Source organism: Telmatherina bonti, assembly GCF_933228915.1.
Source record: "Telmatherina bonti genome assembly, chromosome: 15".
Classification (NCBI taxonomy): domain Eukaryota; kingdom Metazoa; phylum Chordata; class Actinopteri; order Atheriniformes; family Telmatherinidae; genus Telmatherina; species Telmatherina bonti.
Window position 1 is genome coordinate 12,687,475 of NC_136613.1, and position 19,552 is coordinate 12,707,026.

Consider the following 19,552-nt stretch of genomic DNA (forward strand, 5'->3'; position numbering starts at 1 on the left):
ATAAATAGACACTTTCTTGCACTCGAGCTTTTGTCTGCATTTGAATCTACTCTGTCATGTCACAATCATTTAGGGCTGGGCGAAACATCGAATATACTTGAGATATCGTGGCTAGTCCCCTGTGAGATATAGAAAATGTCTATTTTCGTCATATTCGAGTAGCCCTGTTGTCACGCAGTTGTTTTTAGCTGAAGACGGGGTTTTCTCACTCCTCCTCGACTCTCTGCACCGCTTTGCACAGAGTGTTAAATCAAGCGCACCTAGTTACGTACATAACATGAGCTACGTGCTAGCATCCTAGCTACATGCTACATCATGAGAGGCAGCGTGTAGCAGCTTTTCTAGCAGAGAACTCCGGTAGAGGTAGTAGCGCAAGTTACAAAAAATGGAAGAAGAATTTGTTCCAAAGAAAAATAGTACAGGATCCATCATCTGGCAGTGGTTTGGATAGCGGAGAGAGGATGTTGAGCAAACAACTGTCGTATGCAAAGTATGTCGCAAAAGTGTCGCCACAAAAGGTAGCAGTACCACAAATTTAAAATGACATGTTTCTGCCACTGCTTTAACTGTTCAATAAATACGGTTTTGATCAATTTGCTTCGTTACAATTTCATCCTTTTGGCATGAACGTTTCAAATCAGCATATCTTGATGCAGTATGAACAATTATGTTTCAATGTAGACACAAAATCATCTTACTGATGTGATTGTATGCACCAAAGCATTAATTTAAGGCTACGGTAAGTATTGAGATATATATCGTATATTGTGACATGCCATAAAAATATCGGGATATTACTAAAAGGTCATATCGCCCAGCCCTACAATCATTATTGCCAAAGTACAAAGTCATACAGACTGTATGCCTTAAAAAATTAAAGATAAAAAATAATTAAAACCTTAGATTAAAAATTATTAATAATTATTGAAAAATAATAAAATCAAAAGTTTCTAAAAGTTCTAGATCCCCTTTTTTCCAAATCATTGTACTCACAGGAAAGTTCTTTAAACTACTACTTATCAGAACAGCCCTGTCAGCAGTGTCATGTCCTCCACATCCATCCACTTACCAAGCTTTTTTCATGAACATCACATCAGAGCCTCTCTCTCTCTCTCTCTCTCTCTCTCTCTCTCTCTCTCTCTCTTCTGTTCAGTTATGTCACCTCATGACATCATGTTAGTTAGTCTGCTGGGTGATGACAGATACGCCAAGGAAGCATCTTAAGTCCCATCCATGTTGGTATAACTAAAGTTAATTATAAATACTTGAACATTGTACTAAAATACAGTATTGGAACTAATTACTGTAGGTTCCAACCTCAGATGCTTAACAGCTATAACAAAAAACTTCAAATAAAATAAAAAAAGAAATTGTTTAAGTGTTTTTTTAAGAAAATACAGTGAATGCTTTTCTCATCTCTGTGTTAAACAGGAAGTGTGGAGATGTTCCAGTACCTACAACCATCCCAGTAGGTCTCTGAAGTGGTGAAGATGTGCATCAAAGATATAAAAAGTTGAAGGTTTGGAGCAACTTTTAAAGTTCAACAAACCCAACTCTCGAGATAATCCTGAGAACTGCCAATCAAATCTTCAACATCGGCCTCAGACGGATGCTATGAAAAAGAGTACAGCAATCAGGGAGGCTGGAATTCACACGGTAGAGTGGTCGTCTTTTCACTGGAAGGTCAGAGGCATTATCTTTAGTTTCCCTTGAAAACTAAATATAAAATTTATATTTAACAGAAAATATGAGTGTAAAGCTTATGCATCATATACATATTAAGATATTTACAGGTTAGGTTTCCTGGTGCTAGATGAGCTCTAAGCACATCATCAGACTTTGTGGTATCTGTTTTCAGAGAATGATGGAAAATACTGCATGAAGATTTTCTACAGCAGAAAAAAGGAAAGAAAAAAAAATCCCTCTTAAACAGTAACCCTCATCTGTGTTGATGTGTGAGAATCATAAACCGACACCTCTACAGTGACTGGCAGGTGTTCAGGCGGAGCTAACGCACAGAAGATGAGCATAAAACTGCAGCGGTGATCTGAGTTAATGCAGGGATGGTTTCTCCTTTTAAAGCTCGATCTGAGATCCAACACACACACACACACACACACTTTGACCTCTCCCGGGGGCAGCAGCTGTTAGTGATGGATCAGCCAAAGTCGCCATCACGCCGCAGACTCCTGGTTACCAAGACAATTTGCATGTCTCTCAACGATGGGGTCTGGATTAGGCGCTTTTAACCACCCTCTCTGAGGTACATTTAGTTGCTAATTTTAAATATGAGGCAACACAGACTGTCTAAAGGGCACTGGCAGTCGTAACAGTCATGGTCCTACCTGCAGTCATGCTGGAGGGAACACTGAGACTTGGACTCAAGCCAGGAGTTGGAGTTAGTCCTACAGGCTGGGAGCAGAGTCCTGTGGGCTGATGCATGGACCTGGTCTGAGGCCCTGCTGCAGACAAAGACAACAAGATCAATACAAACATGCAAGGAGCTGATGGTAATAATCCTCTGCTACTAATCATGTTAGTATGACAGCTAACGCTGCTGCTGCTGGCTGTAACATCGTCTCAGAGGGATTGAGTTATGGCTGATGCTACAGTTCCATGGCTGCAGAAACACACCTGCTCCTGTTTGTCTTGGCTCTCCAGCCTGAAGCTGTCTCACCCTCCGGAGGTGAGACCTGCCATTGTAATGCAGCTGGGCCTGAGCAGCTGAGGTCAGCTGCAGGTTACACACCTCGCACAGCGAGAAGGCCCCGCCCTGACCTGGGTTTCAAAAAAAGAAAAGAAAGCAGGGATAAGTCTAACCGAACGACGAGTGGCAGGAGATTTAATGCATCGTTGATCCTGAAGCATGTCAGTCACCTGGAGATGGAGTATGCTGAACAGAGAGGCTGATGGTTGTGGGTGTGTCCATCAGTTCTTGACACATTCCTCCAAAAGGGAAGATCTGCCCGCTCTCCAGGAGCTGAGAGGGGCTGACAGGAGTCTTCATCTCTGAAGAAGAAGAAGCGGAGAAACTGTTTTTAAAAAATGTGGTTTTGATGGCTTCATTTTGGGGAAAAAGAGCTGAAGATGGTTAAGTATCGCACATTTGGCATTTTTATTTAGGCTTAAGCACACAGTGTTATGTCTTTATAAAGAAAAAGATCAATTTTAAAAACACAAATTGGAGTTTGATGGGAAAAAAATCTAAGAATATCTAATAATAGAAACATGACCAGAAGGAACAAAGACTTCACAGTTGTGCTCCAACACTTTAGGTGCTGAATACAGCACCAGTGTGAAGGTGACACCAAATATACACATGACCTTAAAGAAGAAACTCTGAGACAAGTGGACGGACAGACAAATGGACGTGAGTGAGGCCTGAATGACACCGGATGCATCAAATGCTCACAGGGAGAGTGATGAAGTAATGAGTAAGAGGAGAAAGGAAGAATGACATATGCATGCATGTGTGTGTGTTTGCTCGTGTGTCCAGCATAGAGTGTGTGTAGGTCAGTCCATGACTGTGTCCATCTGTCGTCCTGACAGCTTTGCCAAGTCACGTGACCACTGACAGGACACACACATCCACTTATTTTCTTCTCTTTCGGTTTTGGTTTATCGTCGTGACGTGTGTTACAGCTGTACATTTATATTCACTGTGGGGTCGTGGATCAGATTGGGATCGGCTCATTAAGGCCTTAATGGAATGAAAGAAACCCTTGTGGCTGTTTTATTCCACACGCTACTATAGCAGATGTTTCTCACAAATTATGCAATACTCAAATGAGGGCCTAACTTTTGGAGCATCAACCTGATTTTGTGCATAAATGGCAGAATTGCTTCAGAAAGGGATTGAATATGAAGAAACCCTTATGATGCATGCCAGCTCATAGGCATGCATAGCTTGTAGATCAGAGAAGTAACTGTGAAGTGATTAATTTAATCATACAGGATTCACTGGGGGATAAAGGTAGGCAGCAGTAGTTGTATGCAGCAGTGCATAATTATGCATCAGATGTTCATAGTCACTTCACCTAAACAAAGTAGGAACAGGAAGTCCCACACCGAATCAGAGGTGACAGAACACTTTTGTTCTTTTTGCTCAAGAACATGTTGCATTTTAGCATTTTTCAACACAATATCAGCCTTTATGTTATTACAGTAATCATCAGTGTGTGCTTTTCTGTGTTGTATTCAGTCACACAAGCAATTAAAACACCATGTTACGACCCAAACTCTGCAAGGGCAACTGAGCCAAACAAAAGACAGACCTGTGGCAAGGTGTTCACATGGACCAATATAGATTTATTGTTCAATGGGGAAGATGAGGCAAGAACAGACCAGAAATGGTAATATAAGAATGAGCTGGGGTAAGGATGCAGCTTAAAACCCCAGCTCAGGAGGAAGAACAGTCGTCCTTCAACTGGAAAGTTGGGGGATCGATTCCAGGCTTCCCCTGACTAAAATGCCGAAGTGTCCTAGGGCAAGACACTGAACCCCAAGCTGCCCCCCGATGTGCCTATCGGATTGAGTGTGTAGAATGAGTGTGTGTGTGTGAATGGGTGAGTGTAACAAGTAGTGTAAAGCGCTTTGAGTGGTCTGCATGACTAGAAAAGCGCTATAGAAGTACAAGTCCATTTACCATTTACCAAAGGCCTCAAAAACGCCAAAGAAAAACAAGCTTATAAAGCGTTTTCCCAAACAAAAGCAGCACCAGTTTAACCATTAGAAAAAAACTAACAGAGGTAACCCTATTGGTATCACACCCACAGACAACAAGATTACAGAACTCCAAAAAAGAACTAAACAAGAGGAAACAATGCTGCTCAATCAATGTCCTCTGGAAATACAACAGGTCAAAGTCCAACACCAAAGCAAGCTGAGGGCAGACCACTACTGAGCCAGTGGTTGCCGTTGAGTGAAGGGCGCAAGGTGTCTTTTAAGTCCCAGCTATTAGTGGAAGCAGCTGAGATTGGAGCTCCAATTATCCAATGAGCAAGGAGGAGATGAGCATGTGACAGGTAGGACCAATCCCAGCCAGGAGGCAGCAGTCAGAGTTGTGTTTGAGCAAGTGATCCCAGGTGAAGAATTAGCAGGCAGCCGAAGGGCAAGAAAACAGGCAGCCATAACACACCAACTGTATCTATAACTTTATAATAGTCTTCAAAAAAGCAAATTGTAAGCAGTTGTTATAGAGCCATGGTGGAGCTCTTGTTTAAAAGAAAGAAACAAAAAAATAACATTTTTATACAGTCTGAATCCAGAAATGCTATTCAATGCAACCTCAGAGTAAACGAGAATAAAAAAGACATTTTTAGCCAACTTTGAGGAGCAGCAAATGCTAGCAATAGACTAGCTATTGGGACTACAGGAAATCAGTTAGCATCATCACAATCACTCAAAAACTGCTGGCTCTGTGTCAACTGATTTATCACGTACACTGCATTTGTTGTACCATGTGATGAGTTTAAAGTGCATTATATAGTAGATGACAACCTAGAATTCATAAAAAAAAAAGATTAAGAGTTGTTAACATACATCAGGGGTGCCCAAGTCCGGTCCTGGAGATCTACCATCCTGCTGTTTTTAGGTGCAACCCTTTTCCAACACACCTGAATCAAATAAGTGGATTGTTAGCCTTCCTCTGTGGAGCTGAAAGACATGCAGAAGAGGAAGCTATCTGACTCAGCTGTGCTGGACAGGGGTTGCATCTAAAGGCTGCAGGATGGTAGATCTCGAGGACTAGACTTGGGCACCCCTGACATAAATAATGTTGACTCCCGAGGTTGTGCATATTTTCTTACTATAGTTTTTGTATGAAGGCTCACATTGCAATAAATTAGCAACTACATGGAGGGGTGTTCTGCATATATAAAACATTGAAAGTCAATGGACAAGTCCACAAGGTCACAACAAATTGCTAAGGACACAATTATCTGCAGACAACCTCTTGTATGATGGCATTTACATTAAACACGTCGATCTCATTGATGTGCAACATCACACTATGCCATTCGAGTGGAGATGGACTGTTTAATCTGCAAGTGCACAATAAAACAGCTGTGTGGGACCATGACCTGAAACTTACATACATCTTAGATTGTTTTCACACATACTGAAGGTCTAAAGTTTTCCAGAGTTTTTCTGAAGGGTTGGCATGAGAGGACATAAAGTGAGCCTGAGTAATATTACTGTAAGATCAGTCAGTGAGATAATGCACAAATACTCAAAAAAAAAAAACTTGTGGAGTGTTTATTGTAAGTGCATGCTTTGTATTCTTTTCTGTGAATTGCACTCTTAGTCATTCATTCATTCATTCTTTTAAACACTTAGTCCAATTAAGGGTTGTGGGGAGGCCAACACACAGAGACAAACAACCATTAATGCTCACACTCACTCCTAGGAACAATTTCGAGTAACCAATGAATAGCCATGTCAGATTATATGATGCATGTCTTTGGATAGTGGGAGGAAGGTGGAGTTCCCAGAGAGAATCCATGCATACGCTAGTAGAACATGCAAACTCCACACATAAATGCTGTTAACTCTTCAAACAACCAAGTCTCAAACCAATGACCTTCTTGCTGTGAGGCCACAGTGCTACCCACTATGCCAATGTGGAGCCTTTGCTCTCCACTCTTTTGACAATATTGTCCACATTAAATACAAAGAATCAAATGCTCCCTCACCTACATTACTAGCTGTTTGTGTGCATCCCCAGTAGAAGATATCCTGCTATGTGTATATGCATGCCTGAACAGTTTACATTGAAGGGACAGTGCACCCTAAATTATGTTTCTGAGCTGTAAACAACTTTTTATGACTCTATTGTTATGCTGCTGTGAAAACAGCAATTTCGAGGACTCAAATTGGCACCTTTTGTTTCGAGGCATATTTAGTATTTTATACTCAAACCTGACACTGAAGCAACTGTTTCAGACTCTTTGTCAAGAAAAAAGAAAACTTAGCTTAGTTTTATGGCATTAATAGGCACTATGGCTTATTAATAACACAATGAAACAACCTGCTGTACTGTTTGATTTAAGTATATAAATATACATGAATACTGTATGTGTTCCAGCTGGTTGTTAGTATTCAACTTTAAACTCCACTAACAGCTGGCTAATCTGTCACAGTGATGAATTAGCAACAAAATGCATGCATGCACTCACCTGTATATTATATACACGCACAAGCACTCACACATACAGAGCCAGCTGATGCTGACATCAGCTTCAGCAGGGGAAGGATTAAATATATCTGCTCTATTGAGCTGGGAATTACACACACACACACACACCTAAATACAGACATGTACACATGCACACACAGTAAAATGCAAACAAAGAAAAAGTAAGTTAGAAAACCGAGTGTTCAACATAAAACTGAAAATGTGTGCATTTACCTTTCTATCACAGTGTGTGTGAGTGTGTGAGTCTAATCCAGGCTGACCAGGCAGTCAGTAATCAGAGAGGCACACACACACACACACACACACACACACACACACACACACACACACATACAACAATGTAATTCCTGACTGAAAAGAAAAAAAAGAGAAACGTCTGCCGTCTGGTTCTCAATGACCAGAAGACTTCAAAGAAACACCTGAGTTTCAGCTTCATCTACATGTCTTTCATGTCGTGGTGAAAGAGAGTTCATCATCTCTGTCAAAGTGCTGAAGTCAGACCGTGCCTTGGCGTCTAAATCCAGAGGAGCAGAACTGTCATGGATATATGAGCACAGCTGGACCGCTGAGTGAAAACTGATGCTCGTTCCTACAAATATAATTTGCTCAGCTAACTCCAAAAACAAAACTTGAATCTGAAATGAATCAATTTATGAAACCTATAATACAGTTATTTAGGTGACTAAATTTAATTTTGCATTACACTGTGCCTCTTTTGCTGCCATGCACATTTGTTGTTTATTTGTATGTAAAGCAGAGAAATTACATCACACAAGAGGTCACTAAAGCTGTAAGTTAGTACCAGGTATAAACCAGCTCTGTAGCTGTTTTCATACATGAACTGCAGCCCTGAAATATTCCTGACATATTCTGGAGGAGGTTTCATGTGCTAACACAAACATATGAAACATATCATCTTGTTATTTTGCAGACTGTCCTGCCAGCAACTCAGAATAGAGTTTAAAAACTCAGAAATGTGCACTATTTTCTGCCTTTTGAGCAAGATTGTAGATACATGAAATAAAAAGTGGTGTTGATATCAAAATAAAAACAGAATAAAGGAGTCACACAACGCAACATGATGACTTCAACAAATGCTTTTTTCATGATGAGCTCAACACTTAACGCTCTTCTCAGGTAATTTCTTACTTACATCATTAAACAAACACAGCAGCTACAAATTGTGTTCATGATTATGGTTACAAAGTACGTGGTTAAACAAAAGTCAACAGATTTTCCTGTTCATGGATTCATCATGTCAACGTAAATTCTGATCTAGAGAAGATAAAACCTTGGGGATGTATATATTTATAGCCATCTCCTAATTTACAATATGGACTGTGACATTACAATGTTTCGTACATCTTGCTAAATGTGTCGATCACACATGTTCTGGGAAGACTGACCTGATAAAGATGTAGCCAGCATCCAGCAGTGACACACTTCCCAGGCCAATACGTTTCCATTAAAAGGTTGTTAACTGACTTAGGAAAGCCTCCAATTTCCAGCATTTATTCTATGTGATTGCAGTCTAAAACACCTCCAGGTGCAAAAAAATGTGTCAGTTTTTCAGCAACTACCTGACATGTGTTATCACTTAGTCCTGTGAGCCACAACTCGACACAAAGATGCCCTTCAATGTATGTGACAGCACTGAAACTCACCAAAATAGAAGGTTTTCCTCCTCAGATATCTTTTCTTGTTCTAACGGTCTTCATGTCAGCGAGTGGACAAATGAAAGGCCCGTGTGATTGGCTGGAAGCTCTAAATCCTGCTAGTATTAAAGATAAGAGGGACAGGGGGCACTAATGTATGGCACTGTTCCCTGAAAGACACGCAGACACACACACACACACACACACACACACAAAATGCGGCAACCTCGGGGGACGACGGAACAAAGGAACTAATGGAAATGTGAAAAGACAGAGAGGGGTCTGAGAGTGGCTCTCTCACCCTGAGGCCAATAGCTGGTAATAACAGTGACCAAAGAAACACATACTCCAACACACGCACAAACATCTACACACAAATTTAACAGGGTCGTGGTCAACAGCAGCAGAGATGCTGCAACAAACTACAAGACACAGTTTGTGTCCCTGTATGTCTGTCCCTGCAAGAGCAGGGACAACAGCCTCCCAAATGCCTTAAGAACTGTAGACATTTCAGTTCTCCAGTGGGACACAAGCTGTGCATGACCTCCAACACGCTCCACAGGGTCAAATCTAAAGAAATTAGTCAAATTCTGACCCCAAAACCTGAACTGGAGCATCACTGACCTAAAAGCACAGGCTTAAGGTTGGATTTATGTAGCTCGTTGTGAGGAGAAACTACCTGACAGGCTGAATACAGGGCAAACAACCCCTTATTCATGACATGCATACTGCGAAAGTGCACTGTTTCCTACCAAAAGAGAACTACTTTAGTCGCAGTTGAGTCTGACTTTGACAAGTACAAAAGTACAAAAGTATTTCAGGAGTTATACTGGACAAAGTACACTGAATGTTTTATCCAATCATGTGTGAACAGGAGAAGACCAAACCACCAAATCCAGCACATTGCTACAAGAGTATGGTGGAAATAAAGCCAGATATGATGTCTATAACACAGTCATGCTGCCAATGTTATGAGCAGTATTCCACTCTCACAGCCACCTTATTACATCTGTTCAAATATTGTTAAAACTAATAGTTAATCAGCCAATCACATGGCAACAAGAGTAACCCATGTTTTCATGTCTCTGAACTCGTAGCACATCCAGCCCCGAAGTAAACGCTACAGCAGCAGAAGACAACATCACTCCTGTCTGCCAACGTATTCAGACAGTAGAAGATGGAAAAAAGTTGTCTGGTCGAATGAATGATTAATTTCCACTTTCAGATGGTTGGGTGGGAATTTGGCAACATTTAACAACATATAAGCATGGCTCCATCCTGCCTTGTATCAACAAATTTAGCTGGTGCTGGTGGTGAAATGGCGTGGGAAATATTTTCTTGCAGATTTCCATCCCCCTTAATATCAACTTAACAATGTTCAGCCGCCACAGCCTACCTGACTCCATTCCCTATAACTGCAGTGTACCATCCCCTGATGGCTACTTCCAGCAAGGTATGCATCATGTCACAAAGCTCAGTTCATCTAAAACTGGTTTGGTGAACACAATAATGACAATGAGTTGACCAGATGTCAGTCCAAAAGAGCATTGGGAAGTGGAACTGTATTTTATCAGCATGGAGCTAACAAGTCTGTTGCAACTGAAATGAAGCAAAATTTCTGAGAAATGTTTGGAATAACTTGCTGAATCTATGACAACAAGAAATATGGCAAAAGCTTAAAGATGCCAAAGCTCACCTAATTAAGTGGACAGTGAGGGTAATAAAACCAAACAAGCATTAAGGCAAAACTAACAACAACCAGCTAGACAAGATCATATTCGGGCTGCGGTGAATTCGAAGACCTGCAGGAGGTTGAAACCTGAAGACGCTCCGAGGATGCATGAAGTGGTCTCCATTCAGAAAACTACACCTTCTTCATGCAGTGACACAGATAAGGATATCCAGGGAGTCATTCTTTAATATTTATGTTGTTTCCTGATATTCAAAAAAAGAAAACTCATAAAAACTAACAAAAAAGACTCTTGTTTCAAAGATAGATCATAAAATAGACACATATTTTTTAAACAATCAAATATTTTCACTTTTTTCTTTTCCACTTTAAACATGTTTCTGCAATCTGAAACATACTTGAACGGCTGTTTTTCTAGGAAAAATAAATAGCATCTGAAGTGTTCTAATAATAAATTCAATATAATTGTCTGTTTTTTATGTGGGTCACGTTTTCTGATGCTATAACACAGTTATAAGCGTCGTTCCAGCAGGGGCTAAAGGATAAAAGGAACAGACACAAACAAAATGGAAAACCCCAAGTCAGACAGGTGGAAAGACCGATTTACAGACAGTCCACGCTTCTGTTTCTCTTTTCTGGTTGTCATGGAAACCATGTTTAGTAATAACACAACTCTGATGTCACTGTGGTCAGTTCATACACACACAGCTGTGTTTCCATCACTATAGATGACATTATGCTGACAGACACGGATTTCCTGGAGACTTGTCCAAAACCTTAACCTCAGCGTACCCCCATGCCATGTCACGCTTCTTTTTTTCTTGTTCCCAAAAGCCTTCACAATGTTAGTTTTAACTCAGACATCTGTGCCCACAGTGAGAAAAACACTCAGGCTGCATCAGAAGAAAAGCAGTCTCAGTCCAGGTTAGGGCTTCTTTTCTTCCACAGCGAGCTGCTAGGATCTAAATGCTACACCCTGCCCACCTCAAACTTGACAACAATCAAGTGGTAATGTTTTAGATCCAAATGTGTAAAGGTAAGGTCTGAAGATGCACCAGTGTAGATTTCACCCCTGCAGGTGGATCAGCAGCACAAGTTCCTGCTAATCATCCAGCTTTAGGTTGTGTGATAAAATGTAGCTGATGAGCGTCTGTGTTCACTGCTTTTGTTAACAACTAAACATTTTGACAGAATCTGGGGTTTAATGTGGATCAGGCTCAGATGTAGAGCACATTTCTGTGTATTTTAATCCTCTCATGTGTGACATCATGTTTAATGGTTTACATACCAAAGCAGAGATTAAACACACGCATGCACAGAGAGTCGGTGGCACAGCAAGCATGTTCTGTCTAACCTTCACTACAGGACATTGTGACTTCACTTCTGTCTTTAAATAGCTCCTCTGCTCCATCAGGACCTGACTCTTACGGCTCAAGGTGAATCTTGACTCTCCTTCTACAATCCAGGTCTTAACTGCGAGTAATAACTGCTCATAAACACCCTCTCCACAAAGCCAAGGGCCCAAGACACTAATGAACCACCTCACCACTGTATTCAGAGAGACAGAGATGTACAAGTGATGTAACTGTGAAATCCTTTGACTCATTGACACACAAATGAGCAGTAATGAGGACATGGAGTGGGTTCAGACTCTCAGCCTCCTGCTGTTTTGCACAGATGTTGCATATTGTAATATCCAAAATACTGAGCAGCAGAAGCTGTAAATTAAAATGTCCTTGTGTTGTTTAGTTGGTTCGTTTTATACCATTTAGTTGTCATGGAAAATATGAAGCCACAGAAAAACCTACAAGGCTGCTTCCTGAAATACTTACATGACTAAAATTACAAACTGAATTTAAATCAGTTAAATTTACAATGACTGTCATATTTGAATGTTGAAATATGTTGGGGTTTTTTTTTTTTATCATGTTAAGAAAGAAATCCTTTTACTTGGAGGCTACCATTGGTTTTACATTGCCCTGCCTGCTAGATCTGAAAAGTCTTACACCATGCACCTTAATTATCCTTTTACACATCTTATTGGCTTTAAATATTGCCAGTTTAGGAGCTGGTTTGACATTTCTGGCAGTCTGAGTCTTTGCAATAGAAATGAAGGGCAGTGTCTCGCTTGAAAAATATATTGTCCATTAATCACAAAGATGGTGGTTTGATCTCTGCTCTCATCACATGCTGAGATGTCTTTAAAATGTCCTCTGCTTGCTATCACCGTGTCTGTGTGTGTGCATGTGCATGTGTGTTAAGGTTAAAACCCAAACCATCTCTTCTAGCCCTCTTTGTTGTCTTTGATAAACTTGTTTACGTTCTGACTGCAACGATGGCAGCGTCTACAGCTACATTTCAGAAAATTAGAATAGGAAAAAGTTTAATATTTTTTGTCACTCATTTCAGAATGTGAAACCTATATATCTTATAGATTCATTACACATAGTGAAACATTTCAAATATTCAAATTTATTGAAATTTTGATGATTGTGGCTTAAAGATAATGAAAACCCAAAATGCAGTGTCTCAGAAAATTAGAATATTGTGAAAGTCATGGTGTCACACCCTAATCAACTAATTAACTCAAAATACCTGCAAAGGTTTCCTAAAACTTTAAATGGGCTCTCAGTCTGGGTCAGATGGTTGCACAATCATGGGCAAGACTGCTGACTTGACAGATGTCCAGAAGATGATCATTGACCCTCCACAAGGAGGGAAAGCCATAAAAGGTCATTTCTAAAGAAGCTGGTTGTATCTAATTAATGGAAAGTTGAGTGGAAGGAAAAGGCGCGCCAGCAAAAGGCATATCAGAAGCCTTGAGAGGATTGTCAAGCAACATCCATTCAAGAATTTGGGGAGCTTCACAAGGAGTGGACTGAAGCTGGACTCAGCGCATCAAGAGCCGCTACGTACAGGCGAGTACTAGACATGGGCTACAAATGTTGCATTCCTTGTGTCAAGCCACTCCTGAAGCAGAGACAACATCAGAAGCATCTCACCTGGGAAAAGGAGGAAAAGGACTGGACTGTTTCTCAGATGAAAGCAAATTCTGCATTTCATTTGGAAATCCAGGTCCCAGAGTCTGGAGGAAGAGTGGAGAGGCACAGAATCCATGTTGCTTGAAGTCCAGTGTGAAGTTTCCACAGTCAGTGATGATTTGGGAGCCATGTCATCTGCTGGTGTTGCTCCACTGTGTTTTCTGAAGTCTACAGTCAACACAGCCATCTACCAGGAAATTTTATGTTTCCTTCTGGTGACAAGCTTTATTGAGATGCTGATTTTTTTCCCAGCAGGACTTATCACCTGCCGACACTGCCAAAGGTACCTAAAGCTGCTTCAATGACCATGATGTTACTGTGCTTGACTGGCCAACAAACTCATCTTATCTGAACCCCATAGAGAATCTGTGGGGTATTGTCAAGAGGAAAATGAGAGACACCAGACCCAATAATGTAGATGACCTGAAGGCAGCTATCAAAGCAACCTGGGCTTCCATTACACCTGAGCAGCACCACACGCTGATCGCTTCCATTGCCACGCTGCATTGATGCAGTAATTCATGCAAAAGGAGGCCCAACCAAGTACTGAGTGCATGGAGATGAACATACTTTTCAGAAGCCTGACATTTCTGTTTAAAATATCCATTTTTTCATTGATCTTGTGTGATATTCAAATTTTCTGAGACACTGGATTTTGGGTTTTCATTATTTTTAAGCCACAATCATCTAAATTTCAAGAAATCAATGTTTGAAATGTTTCACTATGTGTAATGAATCTGATTATAATTTGGAAAAATTTGAAAGCCCATCAGTATAAACAGAGATTGCATCATTGCAGAACGCTAACTCTCAGCTTTTTGGATCCTCACATTGCTCTTGGTGTATAACTGACAGTTTTTTTTTTACCATTAACACCAAGAGCTTAAACTTTCACACATAAATCTTATAGCGGCTGAACTTCTATGTTGATGTTAAATTCATGTTCAGTTTGTCTCAGTTATGATTTAATGTTTACGTAGTTTAGCTAATAAATCAGGTTCTTTAAGGAACTGGCAAAATAGGCAGGTTAGGGTGGAAAATAATGCTTTAAATTTCTTCCTATCAGAATTATTATCTGCATATGTTCTGCTGAACAGCAGCTGTTTTGGATGATGGAAGTAATTATTACTAATTACTATGATTCAGCAACATGAAAAATTACTATGATTTGTCAGTAATTAGTAACACTGATGGGGGGTTGATTAAGTAAAATGGCAACTCAGTCTTTAGTTATCGTATATATTTTTTATTCTTGTTGAGGAGTCCATGGACAGAAAAATGAGTGAAACCAAGAAATGATTAAAAATCTGCAACTCACTTTGCTTCCTGCTTGAAATGGAAAACTTGCGAATCAGAAATAAACCAGATGTTCCTCTATTACAGACAGTCAGGGATTAACACAAACACACACCGTGCACACAAACACACAAGCAAGCACACAACTAGCTGCATGTAGGTTACCCATCAGGCTGTGCAGGATTTGGTAGAACATGATTGGTTGAGCCAGAAGGGGATTGTGGGATTGGGATTATAATCCACAGATAAGTGTGCATTTGTGTCTGTGTGAGTTTTAGCTCAGTTGGTATAATCTGTAGTCTAATAATAGAGATTACCACTTGCACTCTTCTGAGTTTCAGTTGCCTGACTTCACCCCCTCCCTCCTGATGAGTCCCTCAGAAAATTCTCCTCACCTCTGACATTGTCCACTGAAAAGGACATCAGTGTACCGAAGACACAATGTTTGATGTGGAAGTTCAATTTTGACCTTTGGAACAGATCAAGTAACAAGCTAATCTAAAGCAAACGATGATACCATTTTCATTCAGTAAATGGAACTGGTTCAATTCTTCAATTTCCAAAAAGCTCCCCACTCTTTACAAGAGTCAATCGATGCATCAGTAAATTGTGACATCAGAACGGTTCTTCTGCTTTAAGCATGCAGAAACAATTGCAATAAGGAATGTTCTCTGGTTTTTATTGATCGTGCAGATGCCTGTAAAGACAGACCTCCTTGCATACTTTCCTCCAAACTCTCATTCTTCATCTGCAACACTAAAATATGTATCAGGTACAAAAATCTGGAACTCCAAGGCCAGCCAAAACAACACCATTCGCAAGTCTAGCAAGCATAAAGTCAGCTTTGAGATTTCATCTTTTCTTCTTCCTATTTTGATATCTATTTTAGTCACTTACATTGTCTTTAAGGTTTTCTATTCATGAACCTAATGTGAAGAACCAGCAGTGACAAAATGTTCTCTGTTGGGTCTCTTTGCATCACGACAACTGAACAAGCAGAATAGCACATAAACAGGTGGGGATACTGTTACCCAAGTTTCAGGACATAAAACCTGAATCTGAGCAAGAAAGTACAAATCGCCTGTGCAGAAGGGGGTGGTAGAGTGAATGCTATACAGGAAGAGGAAGCAAACTGTAAACATTTTTTTTAAAGAAAAAGGGCAAAGTACACAAAATAGCACGCGGTTTGTGTTAATCAGCTGGTATTTGGTTTTTTTAATTAACGTAGATATCATTGATGTCAGTGAAAGGGCTGCTTCTTTTGGAGAAGATGAGAAGACATCATTTTTATTCATTAAAGTTAGCTGTTAGCTGACAATGTTAGCTACAATGTGCAGTTAGAATATTTTACATTTCATAGCCAACTGGGCACCAGCTGCTTATCCCCCATTATATTCAGGAGATGTTTTTATATTTTGATTATTTCTCAGACTTTGGTTATCCTGCGAGAATGCTCCACAGAAAAAAACAGATGTAGGGGGGTAATTTATTCATTACATGTGGTCCCTATAGGTAAGACTAATCCCATCAGAATACAGTTTAATTTAACCTGTCAATCAAAAATAAAAGTGGCAGATATGTACGGACATTTGGGAATTGCCATCTTTTTTGAAGATCCATAAATGAAGCTCCATTATCCATTGGACTTACTTTTTTTGTGGTACATTCAATAAATTTCTGGATCAACTATATGTCTGTCTTTCTACCTTTTTGAATCCATGGTGAGTTTACATCTCCACAGTTGCTTTAGACCTACTTACAACAGTTTTCGTTTAAGTAATTTGGTGTCTGTGTAGCTTTTTCATCATCTCAGCATCCCCTGAACTATTTCTCAGGGGATGCTTTTGTTTCAGCTTCAGCAAGAAGTTCACACAGAAGCAGTTCTATGCTGACACTCCTCCACAACACATATAATAAATACAATCTATTTGAAATATGGCTCTAGGGGACCCCAAGACCCTTGGGCCTCTGGGCCTCACACTGATATAAACTGACAAGCACCTCCTTCAACCACACATCAGTCCTTTAGCAGCTACAGACATGACATTGGGACAGAATGATCCAAGACTGGTCACATGGATAGTGTTGTCTCCAGATAACCAGAGCTTGTTATTAAATAAACAAACATAACCTAAATATGAAAAATAATGCAGTGTTTCTAGTGGGTTTTTGGCATTGGGTTGGTGGCGGCGGTAACTGATTCACAGCAGCTGCTGTCAAATTGGCGGCGGAGGCAGGGCGGGGTAGGGGGATATCACCATGCGTGATATGAAGAGGATAAAATCAACTTGACCTTCTTGGGAGGCCAGTAGTTGCTTTTGGGGTGCAGAGCACCTCCCTAAATATAAAATTGCTTTCTTTGGGTTAAAGCTCATTTAAAATGGTCTGAGCCAAAGTTTAAAAACTCTCTGTCGTCAAATGAATACAAATTTTAAATCCTTTTTTGGAAACCATGTCTTGCAGGCTTAAGAGGAAAGGGACCATCGAGCTTGATATCAGCGAACAGTTCAAAAGCCTGAATTTCTGAAGGTATGGGGTTGCATCACATCACACAAAATCACATTTTCCCAAATACTACATCTGCGGTGGGAGGAAGCCGGAAAGAACATACAAACTTCACACAGAAAGGCCACCATTAGAACCTCCCCCAAGCCAAGACTCAAGCCAGTGACCTGTGAGGTCACTGGCTGTATGGTGGTGCAGTGCTACCCACTGCACCACCATACAGCCCTTTATCTAATCCTTTTCATTGGTATGAAGCAACTGTGTGCACACAATTTCCTCTGGAATTTATTCACTGATTCTGATTTTTAGCTTCTTTACCATCATCAAGTCAAAAATAAGCAAAAATTAAGCATGAAATGGTAAAATGTCTCAGTTTCAGCATCTGATATGTTGTTCGTGTTTTGTTGGCAATACAATATGGCTTTGTAAGATTTGCACATTCTGTTTTTATTAACATTTTACACAGCATCCCAGCTCTTTGGAAATGGGGTTGTATGTGAACACAAATTTCCTTTAGTTACTGAATAATGTGATCATGTGAAAACTAAGAGTCAATGGCTTTCAGATAAACCACTGTTGGCTCAAACACTCTGGTCAAATGCTAAGCGTTTCAGACGAAAGCTTCTGATCTCATCATTACAGCTCACATATATGTTCTTTTCGTCTTCCAAATATCACTATGTGACAAAAAAAGAAACAATTTAAGCACTCAAAGAGGAGAATATAATCAACTGTGATATTACATGATAAAATGAAAGAAATGACAAAGTATTTAATGATATCTGTGTTGTAAAAGACACAGTTATCAGGATGTACAACCTGCACTTACTGTAAATGATAGATACAGTAGCTCAGTGCATGCTGGGAAATGCTGAAGCCCTGGGAAACCCTAATCAGCTGAAGCACGTGTAGAAGATGTTTGTACAACATGAATGGATTATTCAGATCAAGGTTGTGCTTCTCTGCTGAGCTAAAGCCGGCATGTCTACAACTGAGACAAATCTGGCAGACATACCACGGTCAGAACCAGCTCACTCGTGCATCGATCAAATTAATAATCCCATTCCCCAGAGGACAAAACAAACTCGTTGTGTGTTTTCTCAATACAGGTAAAGTAGCATCCTGACTGATGTTTGGGGTCAGTGAACTATTAAGGAAGTGTCTGCAAACCTGTAGACTAGTGTTGCTAGATTCATGCCATCTATTAATATCCATGTGTGGGTTTAATAAGATGAGTCAAAACACAGAAAATCATCCGTCCTCAGCAGCAGCGAATTACTCGAAGCTGCAGCCGGAAAACATGAACTCAGTCCGAAAGAGGAGAAGATGGCTATGACATCACTTCCTTCTCAACATGCTGACTCATCAAACATTCAACAGCTGCTCCACTCAACTAATGGAAGAAGAAACACGAGACAAACACACACCTTTGGTGGGCAGTTTAATCGTCTTCTCACTGAGGTATCTCAAAGTACAAACTCAAGTTCAGAGCTGACAAAGTGACATCGTGGAGGAGAGGATGGAGAGCATAAAATTTTGTCCCAGCGTTTATTAAAAGAACAACCATAACCTTCACATTGAGGACACTGTGACTTTGTAGCTGACTGAATGAACTTTTCCGTACTTTTACTCCTGCTGCACAAAAGCCGTTTGTCTTTTCTCGCAGAATAAAGAATATCTTCACAGCTATCTAGCTTTCTTCATACAATTCTCTGAATTGCTCCAACTACAACTGTGTAATCTAGGTTTAATATATATATATTTTATCTATGTGTGTCACTGAGCCACAGCAAAAAAAAAAAAAAATGAAAATACACTTTACTTTAATTTTCATGAGCTCAACACTTCTTATTTAGGCTTAATTCGATATACACCATCCCTCTACTGGAAACCATCATCAAATCACTAAATGTGGTTTAGTTCCCAACAAATGCAATATTTCCTCTTGTTTGAATTGGAACAAGCCGATACTGAGATGATTTAACAACCTTAAAGCTTCTTAAGCGAGCAAAAAGAGGGGGAAATAAATAGTTTAACTCTTCTCACTTTGGAAGGAGAAAACCAGCAGCACTTTTCAAAAGGGCTGCAAAGAGTGGCATGTTCACTGAGGAGGTAGCTAAGTACTGCAGTATGGATGAAATATTCTTTGGACTTAATTTTCAGTGCTGGA

At 40.1% G+C, this 19,552-nt stretch overlaps 1 protein-coding gene across 1 annotated transcript in view; it reads right to left on the reverse strand.

Moving 5' to 3' along the window:
* znf385b (zinc finger protein 385B) overlaps positions 1 to 3,007 on the reverse strand; it is a gene marked incomplete at both ends in the record, with an annotated part of 45,091 nt that extends 42,084 nt beyond the window's left edge. Inside the window, 3 exons of the mRNA XM_079253996.1 lie at positions 2,346 to 2,462; positions 2,635 to 2,778; positions 2,878 to 3,007. Of these exons, the coding sequence (XP_079110122.1) occupies positions 2,346 to 2,462; positions 2,635 to 2,778; positions 2,878 to 3,007 (391 nt within the window). The remainder of the gene's footprint in view (positions 1 to 2,345; positions 2,463 to 2,634; positions 2,779 to 2,877) is intronic.
* Positions 3,008 to 19,552: the final 16,545 nt, after the last annotated feature.